The following is a 15,328-nucleotide window of genomic DNA, read 5'->3' as shown; positions in this document are numbered from 1 at the left end:
GGAAACACTGGGCCCGATTCACAGAACTAACTTAAGACAAAATCCTAAACTTACTATCATTTTGGTATTCACAGAAGGCACTTACTCATTTCGGTATTCACAGAAGTTAGGAGTCCTAACTTTAGGACTCCTAAATGCCTTCTGTGAATACCGAAAGTCTTAAAGTTAGGATTTTTCTCAGTTTAGTAGTAGTAAAGTCTTGAATATGATTTTAAAGTGAGAAAAATAGATGGAGTTCTGGTAAGAGGGAAAGAGGACAGAAGAGATTTGTTTAATCATTGTTGTGAGTGAGGGCTTCGACACATTTATGGAGGCCAGTTTAGGATGTCATCTGCCCAAATGTTGAAGGCATCAGTGAAGAAGGCCCTCTTATAGGGAGGAAGCAGAGTAGTCTATGAATTTGGCAGGAAATTTAGGATTTTTGACAGGAAGATATTATATGGAAGTGTGATTTATGGGGGAGACTCTGGTGACTGAAAACAAGAAGCAATGCTTCTAGGGGCTCCTAACGGAAGGTCAAGAATGGAGGAAGTGTAAGAGTCACAGTAGATGATGTAGAGTCCACCACCCATTGTTTCAAGCTGATAACAAGAGTTACACAATACCAAAAACAACCCATGAGCGTATTTCTGTAGACCATATCCTAAAGGAGTGGAGGCCAAGCCTCTAGGACTGATCACTCTTTTACAAATTCTTAGACAGCCTACCTTTTCTTCCACACAGAGACAAACACCTGAAGTCCATAAAGTTGACCCATTGGCTGCTTTAATCTGCATTCGTGTTTTTACTTGAGACAGAACAAGCACTTCTTCACACTGTGACAATCACCCTCTCCCTCCCCCACCCAGGCAGAGCACACCCTTCCTGTTTGATTAGAAGATGAAGCGAGACCTCCTCTTGGCCTCGTCAGTTGCTTTCCTGCCCATGTCTTAGAGATGAGGGACAACATCTGTGCTAGTCACCTCTGAAGACAGTATCTGCACAATAGCAGTCAGAGAAATTCTTTCCCATCTAGCCTGGGGATGGCTGACCTCACATACGTCGACGTGAGATTTTCCAAGACGAAGAGGGCACCCTTAACCTCTCAAGAGTACCAGGAAGGTAAGGATATTCTGTTATATGTCAAGTATTGATGGACAGACCTTACATTTTTTAGGAAAAGCTTCTAAAATATTTAGCAGCACTCCACTGGTTTGCCCTCTTTGTCCTGAAGTTGTTCGTTTTCTAGCCAATGCTTTAAGTCTGTGTGTTTTGTCCTGAAACCCCTTGTTTCTCATCCTATTTCTGTATCTGATAGATGTATTTATTAGTTATACAATTTGGCATTCTTAATCGCTTCCGGTTTTTTCATACTTATCCCTACTTCAGTCCTACTTCGCCTGTCCCGATGCATCGATTCAGTGTGAAACTAGGGGTGTGTAAAGTTACTGTTATATATGAGCAAAGCTTTTTTTGGAAGAATTTATCAAGCAAATTGTCAATAGCTGATTGTGAGTTGCAGTTGTTTCTGAAAATGGATGTGCTGTTTTCACCGGAATCAACTTTAAACTTTTTCTCGGAAATGTTGGCTGCCTCTTTTAGCATATTTACTTAAAAAGGATGAGCGGTGCATAATTAGCACGCACACTGAAACTTCAATCACTGGTAGAAACCGTAGTAATCAAAGGAATTACAGTTCAGTTATGAGAGAAAAACGTCCAACTTTCATTAAAACCATTGGTTGTTCGATTCTCTGCACCTGTGTGTTCCCGATGAGTGTTATCTGATTAGGCTTGTGTCATTTTTTTCGTCATTTTTGTAAGTTATACACACTACTCTTTAGAAGTTATTTACCATTCCACGTTTCCAGCATTGCTAACTCGTTCTTGATGCTAAATGTATTATTTGAATGTTTTATCCATCTGCTGGCCGGAATTCTATGACCCAATCACTGATCTCTGTTTACATGTTTCCTATCCAGTGACAGTCAAAGATTGCAGATTGCTCAGTGTTTTTAGGAACCATTTGCGCTCTATAATTTGAAGACAGAAACACCATGTCACCTATGTTTAAAACTACTTACAAAGATGCCTTTTTTGGACTAGCACTAGGGCATTCCTGCCCTATAATAAACATTTTGCTGGTGGTTTTAACATGGCATCCAGTTGGTTGGTAGACTTGTCTGCTTCTCCTTTCCACTATTTTCCCTCCGTGCGTAGTCAGACTGGCCATTGGCATAGCGGGAGGGGGGGGCGGGGGTGGCACAAATTTGGGGGGCTCTTACCTGCGGCCATCGCAGGGCGGCAAATACAGGAATCACAGCAATCCGCCCTCCACTCTTACATGCAGCTGCCGCAGGGCGGCAAATGCAAGGATCGCCACTGGTGGCCAAAGGTCTAGCTACGCCATTGAGACTGGCCATTCCCTACTCTGGCAGAGTAGGGGGCTGATGTCAGAATAGGATGGGCTGCAATGACCCAACCATGCCCAAGTAGCCCTCATCTTGTCATGGCCACCTGCAGCGTGAGGCTGGTTTGAACATTTTGCCAAGTCTGATTTTCATTTCTACTCCAGCCTCGTTTTGGTGCGATTCCATTCATAATCTCAATCACCATTGTCACTCGCTGTCATATAAATCATGAGGGCCCCTGGCCTGCGAGCTCTTGACTGGGTCTGACATGTAAGCATTTCTGAAGCTCTTCTTCAACATTGTCCCAATGCCTGAACTGCAGGAGTCCTGCTAATCTTCAACTGGGCTTAATTTGTTGTCATGAAGATTAATTAAACAGCACCAAAGCTATTAGTGAATGAAATCTTTATTGGCCCATCAATTTATCACTGACTGCCCTTGTTGGATTTGCTCAAAACTTAACTTATCAACAGAATTCTAAACCTGCTAAACGTGCCAAATTTCTTGCAGATCCTGCAAACACTGTCAAATTTATAACAAATGAACAATTCATTGAGACCCCCCCTTTAAATGTCCTTTCCTATGTTCCCCTCCTACGTCTCTGCCAATGTTCATGCACATCCAGCAAACAGTGCCATACGTATTATTTCATCAATTCTTTTGGTACCTCCTTTAACTTGCCCACCCTGACTCCTTTGGATCTGTACAAAACCGGAATACTTGAGCTGGGTTAACCTGGATTAAAACCCTCAAGACCTGGTTCTTCAGCTAAACAGATCTGCGCCCCCATCCCCTCAGCGCCTTGAGACCCTCACGGGTGAGTAGCGCAATTACAATTCCATGATTGTTTGATTGACTTGCCAAATGCCTGCCACATTTCATGCAGACTCATCAAATACAGCCCAAGTGATTAGCAAATTAAATATTTACCCCCCCCCCCCCCCCCGATGGATCGGCACAAAACTAGAGACACTAATAGAAAACCAGTCCTTCTATGCTTCTCTCAATTGTTCCACGTTTCAACATGAAGTACCAAGTTTGCAAGCACATAGTATTTGTGTCCGCTCTCCATTTAACGGGGCCTCCTTGGTGAATCTGCATGAGTTTGAAAATAGCAAGAAAAAACTCAACATGCTAATGGATTCTAAATACCATGCATATTCATCAAATGTGTGCTAAGGTTTGAAGGAAATCAAACAAGTTTTTTCAACCTTCAAAATGCACAAACATTTTAACCCTTTCAAGCCCACATGGCAAATTTTCCAAATGCTAATATCTGATGAACAAGAGGATGGATGTACATTAAACCAAGAAAATAATCAGTTTTGAGAAATGTTTGTGCCTGCCAAGTTTGGTGTAAATCATTTCAGCCTTTCGGGCTACGGGTGAGAGTGGAATTCCATTCTTTACTGTCATCTGTATTGCTGTTTAATGAATCCATGTCAAATGTGGCAAGTAATTTTCAAGTGATACCCAGTGCGGATATCAGGTTTTGTGAAGATCCAATGGGATGGCAAAGTTATGGTTGGGGGCATCATTCACAATGATGAATTGGCACAAACTTTGGCAGGGACTTAGCACATTTAACCTTCTTCAAGGTTGGTTAGTTTCCAGCAGATCCATCAATGAGTGGCTCGGTTAATACGGAAAGGGCATAAAAGTGTTCATTTACTATTAACATAGGCACAGTGTGATGAATCAGTACACACTTTGGTTAAAGCTTGGAATGTTTGCTTTTTGACTGGTATGTACCAACTCATCAGGAGTCTTGAGGGATGTCATATGTGAGGTCATAAACAGTGCATATACATAGATTTATGCACTATATTCACTGAAAAAAACAAATGTTAAAGTAACATTATAGTTAGGTACATTTCTAAGTGACAACATTAATGTTTTGAAATAATGAAAAACACAAAAATTCGCCAGTTATTGCCACCAGCCTAAATTATAACTTGCACCCCTGCCATTCCCTGCTTATCACCTCACATACAACATTACTCATGACAAGTTCTATGGCATCATTTATGACATCACCAAATGAGTGTGCTAGTCTGTTTTATAGCTTACATAGTTGTCAAAATTAATTTACTACTCATGTTTCACAGCTTGGATTCAGTTAATGCATGTACATATTTACAAACCCTCATCTGCTCCTAATGCACCATCACTATGTAGAGGTATTAAACACTTTCTAAATTTTTTTATTCAAGAGTAACTCTGTGTGCCGGTGACAGTTGATGTGTGTTCATTATGCTTCAGACAAGTTTGAGGGTTCTACAGAAAAAGTTTCCTGCAGGAGAAAGATTGCCTTGAGTCATTAGAGAGAATCTTGTCAGCAGGATAATTTATACTTAACATAGAAGACTGTGTGCACGTGTTGTTGTTATGCTAGAATAGATGAGCTATCTGTAAAGTTTTTGCTACACTGTGAAGGAAGCAGGTAGTATGTTCTTTAGCACCTTCAGATTGTGGTTATTTTGTGCAAATAGTGTTTTTTTTACAACTGTTGCGTAGAGTGTATGCTGTTCTTAGTAGTTTTTGTTTAATACTCAGTAGTGCACTTCTCATGAGAGTTTCACAGTCTGCAGACAGTGTGATAGATAGATAGTAAACTCTTTCCATAGAGAAAAAACTGCTTACAGCACCTACATTTCAGCTCATATCAACTTCATTTCTTAATGTTGGTTTGGTGAGTCAAGTGTTTGATACAGAGAAGAGCTGTCTGTAGTAGGGCATGTTTTAAAACTGGCATTCACTATTTTGGCTTTCTGTCAGCAATTGTACAGATATTGAACACTGCAGTCAATGAGTGTCTTTCGTATATCTGTGGTCAATTGCTAATTTAATCTATGCTACCTGTAAAGTGTATGCTATAGGCTCAATGTTGCATATAACGCTTGTTTTCAACATCTAAGTGAGTTGTTTGTGCGGTGGTAGTAGTAATGTCCTATTACTTACCGGTAATCTTCATTACTCTTGGTCCCGTGGTCCTCGTCCCATTCCTAACAAAGTGGAGATCACTATCTCCGCGACAGAAAAAAAGAACAGGAGCATGCTGGGATACCTAACCCACTCCCTCCCGCTGGGAGTACATAAGCGGTACCAGCCCAGCATGCAGCCTGAAAATACCAAGCCAACAACCGGAAGGCCGGCCGCCAGAGAGGGAGAGAGGGAAGTAAGGAATGGGACGAGGACCACGGGACCAGGAGTAATGAAGATTACCGGTAAGTAATAGGACATTACCCCCAGGTCCCTCCGGTCCTCGTCCCATTCCTAACAAAGTGGAGATTACCAAAGCAGAGAACCCGGCCTTCCGGAACCCCACCAAAGCCAGGGGCACCAGACCGAGAAAAAACAGCACCCAACCGAAGCAGAAGGGAGCCCACAAGAAAACGCAGGCAGGAGCACACAACCAGCCGCGCCCCCAACCAAGCTGACAGAGCCGAGACCCCAAAACAAGCAGGGGACCATCAAGAAAGCACCGCAAACGAGCACAAGACCCCCCCAGGCAAGCCCGAAGGAGGCCCCGCACCCAGAGGCAAGCCCCATGGGAACCCCCAGAGGGGCAGAAAGAAACCCCCCCCCCCCGAACCACCAAGGAAAGGGAGCCCCGGAGAAGCCAAAGCGCCCCAAAGGAGCAACCCAGCCAGGAAGGGTAAACAACCAGGGAGAAAAACCACCAAGGGAGAAGCCCACAGCCCCAGGCACCACCAAGCAGCCGTCCCAACAGGGACAAAACAGGACATCCCGGCCCAATGCTCAAGAGCGCACGAGAGCAGGCTGCACAGGGAGACAGGCCAAGGCCCAGGAAGAAACACAGCAGGGCAAGACAGAGAGCGAACCCCCCAGAGCAGGGAAGAAGGCGACCCACAGCCGGACCAACCCACAAAAGACCATACCAAGAGGCGAGGGGAAGGAAGAGGAGAACGAAGAGGCACGTCAAACCCAGAGAAACAACGAACGTGACCAACCACAGGACCAACCCCAACACACCAGGGGAAGCCACCAGCAGATCCGCAAAGACTGAAGAGGGAGGAACCAGACAAGAAAACAGGCACCGACCCAGAGCAACAACCAGGAAGAAAGGGGCCAAGGAACCCAGACAAGGCCCCCCCCCCCACCAACCAACAGCCGACAACCGCGGCAAAAAGGAACCGGAGGCACAGAAAACCCACAGAAGGCCCAGGCCAAAAGGCAGGAAAGACAAGCCGCCAACCCCAGCAGAGACACCGGACGGCTGCAGCCAAGGCCGCCACACCGGGAGAAGAAAACCCGGGCACAGGAACCAGCCAGAGGCCAGGACCGAGGCAACCAAAAGCAGGAGACACAGGGACACGAACCCAGGAACCCACCCAAGCAAGGCCAGGGAGAGCAACAAGCGCCACCCAAAGCAGACTCCACACACGGCCAGTGCACAGCCAAGAGAGAACAACCAAGGGCCGAACACAGAACCGGGGAAACAAACCCCAGAACCGGGAAGGAGGAACCCCCACCAACCAAGAGCCGACCCACAGGTCAGGAGGACACCAAGGAACCACCCAAGGCGAACCCCAAGAAGGGCAAAACAGGAAGGACGAACAAGGAGGCCAACAGCCCAACAACGCAGGCTGCCCAGAAAGACCCAAGAAGCAAACCGAACAACCTACAAGCCATCCAGCCCGGAGGACCCCAATACGGAGCATCAGAACCCGAAAGGAGAGGAAAAGGGTCAACCGACCCAACCCCAAAAACCCCAACCAAGAAGGGGCCCAGGGAACGCCACCAAAGCAAGCCAAGCCACCAAGAGAGGAGAAGCAGCAGGTGAACAGAGAGGGAGACCGGCAAGCCACAACCGTCAACCAACACAAAGGCCACAGCGCACCAGCCAGGCGCACAGGAGCAGCACAGGAAAGGACACAGGACCAACCCGGCACCCAGACCAACAGGGCCAGAACCACCGGCCATCAAGAGGCCAAAAAAGAGGCCCAAAAGCACCAGAGAACGAGCGGTCAGGGAAGAACCCAGGCAGGGACCCAGGCAGGGACCCCGCAAAGGGAGGCCAAAAACAAGGACTGCAAGGGAGCAAACGCCACAGAGGCAAAGCCGAGGCCCCAGCAGCACCCCGGAACACCCCAGGCACCCCCAAACCAAAGCAGAGGAGCCCGGAGAAACCAAAGGCGCACAACCCCCGGGTGGAGCGGGAACAGCCCCAAAAAGGGAAGAACAAACCACACAGAGCCAGCAAGAGCAACGGCCAGAGACACCACAGGCCGAAAGCAGTCCGCACGGGAGCGGGAAACGCATAAGCCCAAGGACAGGCCCACAAGGGGAAAACCACAGCCCCAGGGCCCAGGCTAAGCCAACCACCAGCACAAGGCCGAAAAAGGGGAGCGGGGATGCAGCAACGCGGCCCACACACCAGGGAAGGCCGACATCAGACCACAACCGGCAGCCCCACCAACAAATCCACTGGCCAAGCCCAAGAGAAGGCACGGCGAGGAGGACACCGGGAACGGCATCCACAAGCAGGAAAGAAGGGCACAGGGCAGCCCAAACCCACAGACAGGGAGGGGCACAGAAGCAGCGCACCCAAGAAACCAAGGAGCCACCCAGGCAGAAGCCAAGGAAGACCCACAACACCCAGCCACCACAGGAGGCAAAAGTAGCGGCAGCGAGAGGCAAAGGACCCCAAGCCACAAAGAAGAGACACAAGAGGGGAAAAGGAAACCACAACAGGAAACCAAACCCCACCAGCCAACCCAGCGCAACACAACACAGCACCAGGCAAGAGGCAAGACGCAAGCAGCAACACCAGCCAGAAAGCCCACCAGGGGCCAAACCAGGACAGCCCTGAAGCCAACAGCCAACCAAGGCCAAGGCCTACCAGGACAGAGGGAGGGCACAACAGCCCACCCCCGGGAACCCAAGAAACAGGGAGTCTGGAGGCACCAAGGACCTCGACGCAGGACGCAAGAAGCAACCCAGCCAAGTGCAACAGCAGAGGAGACGCAGACAGGGGTATAACGGGGGCCGCAGGCCCACCTCCCCGACCCACAACCAGCACGAACCTCACCCACAGGGAACCCGCCGGGGAAGGAGCCCACCAGCCCCGGCAGGAGGGCCCATCGGAGGGTAGGAGAGGAGCAAACGCAAGGGCACCGGCCCGCCCAGCCGCAACACCCAGACATGACCAGGCGCCAGCAGGGAGGAAAGGCCACAGGCCAGGAAACCCCACACAGCGAAGCCCAGAGCACCGGCCAGGCACAGGGGGGCAGAAAGGAACAAGGTCCCCCGAGCACGGGCCACGCCAACACCCCCGGAAGGACGCAAGAAGCGCCCAGAACCAGGAGCCGCAGGCAGGCACCCAGACAGGCACGCACCAGGCACGAATCCACAAGAACAGGCAGGAACCAACATGGCGGACAGGCAGTAGGTGGAAGAAGCCGGGCAACAGGCAACCAAGGCAGACATCCAGCCAGGCACCAACCAGGGGGAACAGAAGCACGCAGGGCAAGAAGGCTGGAAGCCCACAGGCCAGAGGAACGAACCAGGCCGAACCCCACCCAAAAACGAAAAAGCCCATGAGAGCAGACGCGTGCACAGGGGAGCGGGCGGACGGCCACAGCACCCGCCAGCCCCGGCACACCCCCAGCAGCGGAAAACAGGGAGCCAAGACCGCAGGTCAGCACAGCAGAAGAGCACAGCACAGGGAAGAAAGAAACCCGCTACGCGGCACCCACCAGGGGGACAGGCCAACCCCACCAAACAGAGACCGTCTCCCAATCCCCCGCCCAGACGCCATCCAGCAACAAGCACCGAGCAAGCGGAAAACAAGGAGGCCAGGGAACCCATAACCCGAGGAGGACGCCCCCCCCCGCAGCACCGGGAAGCAAGGCAGAGACACAGCGTAGAAAGCCACGCAACGCCCCCAACCCAGCAAGCAGGAACAGGGAGCGCCACAAGCCAGCACGGACAGTCCCCAACAGGAATCAACCAGCAGACGGAGAGACCAGAGGATGCCGGGTCCCAGAGCACGAGAAAGCGCCAGCAGCAATCAAGGCGAGAATACCACCTAAGCAGCCGAGCAGGTCCCCCAGCCAAGACCGCCGAAGCAGCCCACCACGCACAGCCAGACCCAGCCAGGCAAAGCACAGACCACATAGCCAGAGGAACATGTAAGCGCGAGTCAAACGTGAAGAAAAGTGGAACCGCTATGCGGTACATACCACAGGGGCAGGAAGAGCAGACCAAAACGCCCTGCCCCCAAGATCCAGCCCAGGCGCCCTCCAAGACACCAGCGCCGGGCGAGGAAGAGGGCTGCAGCAACCGGCCAGACACTGACCCCCATCAAGGTCCGCCCCTGCACCAACATCAAGAACAGCAGGGGCAACAGGGAGGAAAGAAGGCGAGCAGCACACCAACAAGCCAGGCAGGGAGACCAGGAGCACCGCCCAGCGCAGCCCCTGGACCCCCATAACAGCCACATCAGTGCGTCTTCCAGCCTGGCCAATCCGTAGGAAGACGCGCGCTGTAACCCGGAAGAAATCCGGAGATCAGGGCCGGGCACCAATTAACGCGACTCCCAGCAAGCCCGGCAGGCCAGGAGACGCGGAACAGGACGTCGAGGACAGCCCAGCAGCTCGACGAGACATCCATGGAAGAAACACACAGGTAAGGTAGCAACACGTCCCATTCTGTCGGAAGACAGAAAAAAAGAACAGGCTGCATGTTGGGCTGGTACCGCTTATGTACTCCCAGCGGGAGGGAGTGGTTTAGGTATCCCAGCATGCTCCTGTTCTTTTTTTCTGTCGCGGAGATAGTGATCTCCACTTTGTTAGGAATGGGACGAGGACCGGAGGGACCTGGGGGTAATGGGCAATTTTCTCCTGAGATATTTTGTACTTACTGTCAGACCTCTAATATTCTGCAAATTTATAGAGCAAAATGTGTGAAAGTGAAGTGTAGATGATGTAATCAGTGATGTCGTCAAAGATTTAATCTATGATGTCATCAGGGATGTCGTACATAATGTCATAGAACATCTCATGTGTGATGTCGTATATGAGGTTATAAGCAATGCAAGGCTGGGCCATAAGTTATAGTTAGTGCTGCTAACTATAACTGGTGAATTTCTGTGGTGGTTTTGATTTAAAACGGTAATGTCACTAACAAATTCATCTAACTATAACGTTACTTTAACCTTTGGTTTTTTTCACTGAATTTCTAGGGTTTTTCTTAAATTAAGACAGATCCTTTTATCATACCTAACTATAACATTACTTTAACTTTTGTTTTTTTCAGTTAATTTCTAGTTTTAAAAAAAAAATGTTTATGGAATCTTTATTTTTTTAAGTGTACACGTGGTAGAATAACTGAATAAAACATCCTGTGTACAGACTTCTGAAAAGGAATTGCTTTCCTATTGTCTCTTAACAGGAAAGTGTGCACACTTTGCAAAATGTTTCTAAAAAATTATGTTTGTGTAGAAAACAGAGTAATACAACAATATTGACCACAAATTTAGGTCAGTGTTTTACTATTGTCACATCTGCCCTTTTCAGACAATACAGTCCTCTTAGGTGAAGGACATCTATCTTTTTGCATGTAAATTTTTATTCTGCTTACATTTTTCACACTATGGACTGGGTGATAATCTTCGTCTCTTATTGACAAGCACTGAAAGAATTGCCAAATGATACTGTTATATGGCAGGGACCTCCTTCTTTTCTTTACATCTATCACAGGTGCCTGATGATTAATATTATAACATTCTGTACATTGTGGTACGTTTATGTACCTTCTTCCTTCCTAGGGATTAAACACTGAAATGTAATAACATCTTTTGACTACAAAGAGGAAAAATAAATTCTGAAAATGTTTTGTATATATATGATAAAAGCCTTGAAGTAGGTACTGTGTGATGAAAAACATGTTAGCTGTTTGTCCTTGGTCTTAATACACGTTACGATCTACAACCATTGAAGTCTACTGTCTATTTTTTATGAAGATTCATGTGAATTTCAAGATTTGTAACTATTGTTTATAACTATTGTTGAGAGTGCTTTGGTATTATATGCACTATTGTGTAGGGAAAAGTTCTCCTCTCCACATACACCTATCTTCAAAACAACGTGGATGTGAAGTACGTGGTTAGCAAGGAGTGGCTGCTCTGCTGATACCACTCCCTAGATCAACAGCGATATGCAGAGGTGTCTGGGAAGGGAGCGTCCTGTCTGCTTGCTACTCTCTGTGCCAAGACCTCTCTCTTGTATCAAAGACCCCTATACTACAGCATGGACAAGGACTGATTTCTTTACTGACACCTCACTCTTGCATGACAAGTCACCGTAGCTAAATTATAAAATAATTTGGTTCTCCATTACCAAGCATGCAGGATAAAAGACATACAAAGTACCATAGAGATGCATGTACATGCAGCACCATATTTACAGTCTGCCAATTGTAGTGAATATTGCAAAACTATAATATAATTGCAATGTATAATAATTATTAAGCGAAGAAATCAAAAGTAACTTTAAATGTTTTTATTACAAGAAATCAATTTAACAACAACACAAAACTACAACAACTATATGAACAAACTATATGAACAACTACTAATCAAACAAAACAAACAAGTATATAATATATCTATCATTGTTCTCTGATGCTCATCAGAAGGTACTAATGCCTCCCCCCATTTCACTTTATTTTCCTACAGGATTTTGATATACATATCACTTCTTTTCTAGTCATTTAGCCACCTTAGCCTGCCAAAGAGTCATCAGTTTCCTGGTATATCAGAGCAGGCTAAGTGGCAAAAACTTTTCGGCATATCAGCAAGTCTATAAATGACAGTTAACAAAGCCTAGATTATGCAAAGTTATTTCATGCTGCTGAACTGCACAAATGCTCAGGCAGTTCCACATCCTTCTAACCTCAATGCTCTGTGTCTGAAGAGGTAGTTATTGCTGAACATCACAATTGTTCTCCAAAGGCAAGTTTCCATTTTCCCCTGAAAAACAACCGACAAAATTAAAAGGATAAAAGCAACACAATACTCAATAATTCATAACAGTGATACATAGTGCATAAACAGGGGTTTACACAAGGGAAGAAATTATCTGCACAACTTGCAATCAGTATATACTATGAAACAGCGGTTCTTGTAGACAATGTATGGATAATCTATAAAACGGCATAATAGCATTCATGTACTGGAATAAAGATGTATTAGGAAAAAACATATTGTGCTGACCAAATACTGTGTTAACAAAATTTTTATTGTGTTCTTTTGAACAAAAACAATGTGATATAATATTAACAGTACTCTGTGTCCCAAGTGACAACCAGATACCACCAACAACTTGTGTTCAATTATAATGGATAGGCAGGTTTCTTTTAAGTCTGGGCAGTGAACTCTGCTCCGCTTGTGGAGTTTGCAGAGTTTCCCGCACTCCGCGTTATGCGGAGCTCACAGAGTTCCAGAAAAAACTTTTTTTTTCCTTCCTCATGTTTGTCAACATTAAGTTGTTGAGCATGAGTGAGGAAAATCCAACTCCTGGTGGGATCTTTCCTCACTTGCGACCATCAAAATCAGGTTGTCGAGCACGAGCATGGAAAATCAACCTCCCGGCAAGATTTCTCAATGTGGGCAGTCAGATTTCTCATTGCAAGTGGTCACATATGCTTGCGACCACTCGCGTTGAGAAAGATGCAGCTCAGTAAAAGTCTACTAGAGCAGCAGAAAGGAAGCAGCACCCGCATGCGCTGTGCATGGTGCCGTTTGCAATGATTGCACAGTGCGGACAAGCATCTGACACTGAAAATCACTCCAGACAGCATATATCTAACGCACTCTGCCGCTTGTGGAACTTCGTGTAGCATGGCGGAGGTTTTTTTTCACTCCGTGAACTCCACCCAGGCTTAGTTTCTTTGTACATGAAAACAACCTTATAATAATATTTATATATATATACATCGGTTTCTCTATTAAAGGTTAAATAGAGGGCCGTTCAAGGTTAATTTCAAATAAAGCTGATGACGTTTTGACCCCTGAAACATGGATGATGGGTCTCATTAGGACCTACAAATATGGGACACATGCTATAATTGTGGGCAGGCACACAAAAAGTGGAATTAAAGGGAATTGTGGTACTTACTTTGGCCCAGCCATGTGTCGATGTAAAAGGAGGGGAGGAGTAGCAGTAAAGCAATGTGACAGCCAGGTTCTCTTCATATAGTAAAGAATAATTAAAAACACATAATCTGTGTCTGGGTATCTGCTGGATAAGCCTCTCGGGAACAAAGGTGAGCCATGTGACTTGAAATCAGAGCCTTTGTGTTTGCTCCCTTTTGGTGGGAAATGTAAAAATGCTTCCACCAGATGGGAGCAAACACACGTTTCCCTGCCCACAGTACTGAGGGCAGGGACACTACTGTGTCCTGTGGGTGGGCTCCTTGGGATACACTAAGTAAGCCGGCCCCAGTGTCCCCAGGGACCCGTTTGCTTTTTTTTAGCAATCAGCCCCAGGGCATTGGAGCCCCTGGGGGATTTGAAAGTTTGGGGAGGCAGGCCATGTGCCACGAGGAGCATTCTTCTGGGTCCCCACCACAGGGCCTAGGAGGGAAGGGTTCCCTATCTTTCCCCCTTATATATTTTTTTTTCCTGTAATGGTTGCCAGTAATGTTTTCTCCTGTTGCTGGTGGGCAATCAGAGTGATTGCTCCTGCTGGAGTCAGCGAGATGGCCCAAGTGAAAAAAAGCTCCGTGTGCCCATAAGAATGCTCCAGTTTTAAATTGGCTCTCTAGTGAGGCTGCCATGAGACTCTTGTGGCTCAAAAAGTCCAAAAATCCAAATATTTTTTTTAAACTTGCTGAACGGATTTACACCATATCACAAAAAGTACAATCTGCGGACCATGCTCTAGCTTCCTGCTAAATTCGGTGTAATTCCGTTTAGCAGTTTTAGTAGAAGTGCTTCTTATAGAAGTCTACGGCGATTTTGCATTTTGGGACCCCCTTTTGTATAAAAGAAATCCCCTCCAAGGGAATGGAAGACCATGTACTTGTGCAATGCAGGTGGTTGTTTATTCTAGTTCACAATGAGATCCAACAATGGCCAAACTCATTTATGCATTACGGCTTACAGACAGAGACTTATTACAAGTGTCATTGGACATAATACACTTGTAATATAGTGGAAGGGATAACATCCAGTGGAAGGGATAACATCCACTCTTGACAAATTAGCCCATCAACCAAACTCTAAATGAGGCCCTTAGTCTTGGTAAACATCATCTTGGACAAATTAATATGCAACATTGAAGAATGAAATCAATTTAGTCATTGTTTCTTTTATGTGGAAGTGAGCCCTGAGATCGCATATCTTAGATATATGAGTCCTGGAATAAATCCAGCACCACACTTGGCCCTCTCATAGAAAATAATAGAGGCAGGGACTTAAAATAAAACCACGTAGGAAATAATGTTAAACTCAATCAAGTTATTATGGACCAGATGTACAAAGCATTTTTCCTGTTGCAAATGGCCTGTTTCACTGAATTAAGCTATTTGTGACAGGCAAAAATGCATTTTGAGATGTACAAACCCAAAATTGTGATTCAGTAACCTGTAACCGAACTTCAATTTGGGTTTTGCAATTCGGTATTAGGAAGTGGCGTGTTAAGGGCTTCCCTCCCTAATACCAAATCGCTGTGCCATGTATAAAATGTGGTCACAAATCATTCGCTTTTTAATACCAAATTCAATTTGATAGTAAGCTATTCGCAAACTCGAAAGGTCCCCGGGGGACCCCTTACCATTTGAGAATGGCTGTGAAAATGTTTTTTTAAGAGCAGGCAGTAGTCCCACGGACCAATACCTACTCTTCAAAAATGAAACTGAAAAGTTTCAGTTTTCTTTTTTTCTTTTTAAAACGCATCCAGTCATCCTTCC

At 46.5% G+C, this 15,328-nt stretch overlaps 1 protein-coding gene across 3 annotated transcripts in view; it reads left to right on the top strand.

Annotated features, from left to right (window-relative positions):
* The first annotated feature begins 908 nt into the window (after window positions 1–908).
* LOC146812910 (C-type lectin domain family 2 member B-like) overlaps window positions 909–15,328 on the top strand; it is a 108,633-nt gene continuing 94,213 nt past the window's right edge. Inside the window, exon 1 of one of the 3 annotated variants that reach the window (XM_085614644.1) lies at window positions 909–1,101. Coding sequence is in view for 2 of the 3 variants with exons in the window: in XM_085614640.1 (XP_085470766.1) it covers window positions 1,023–1,101 (79 nt within the window). In the remaining variant the exon portion in view is untranslated. The remainder of the gene's footprint in view (window positions 1,102–15,328) is intronic. The other 2 variants (XM_085614640.1, XM_085614642.1) reach the window with 2 other exon arrangements.

This window comes from Triturus cristatus, chromosome 7, assembly GCF_964204655.1.
Source record: "Triturus cristatus chromosome 7, aTriCri1.1, whole genome shotgun sequence".
Lineage (NCBI taxonomy): Eukaryota > Metazoa > Chordata > Amphibia > Caudata > Salamandridae > Triturus > Triturus cristatus.
The sequence above is the reverse complement of the archived record's forward strand: the minus strand, read 5'-3'. Positions and strand labels throughout refer to the sequence as shown.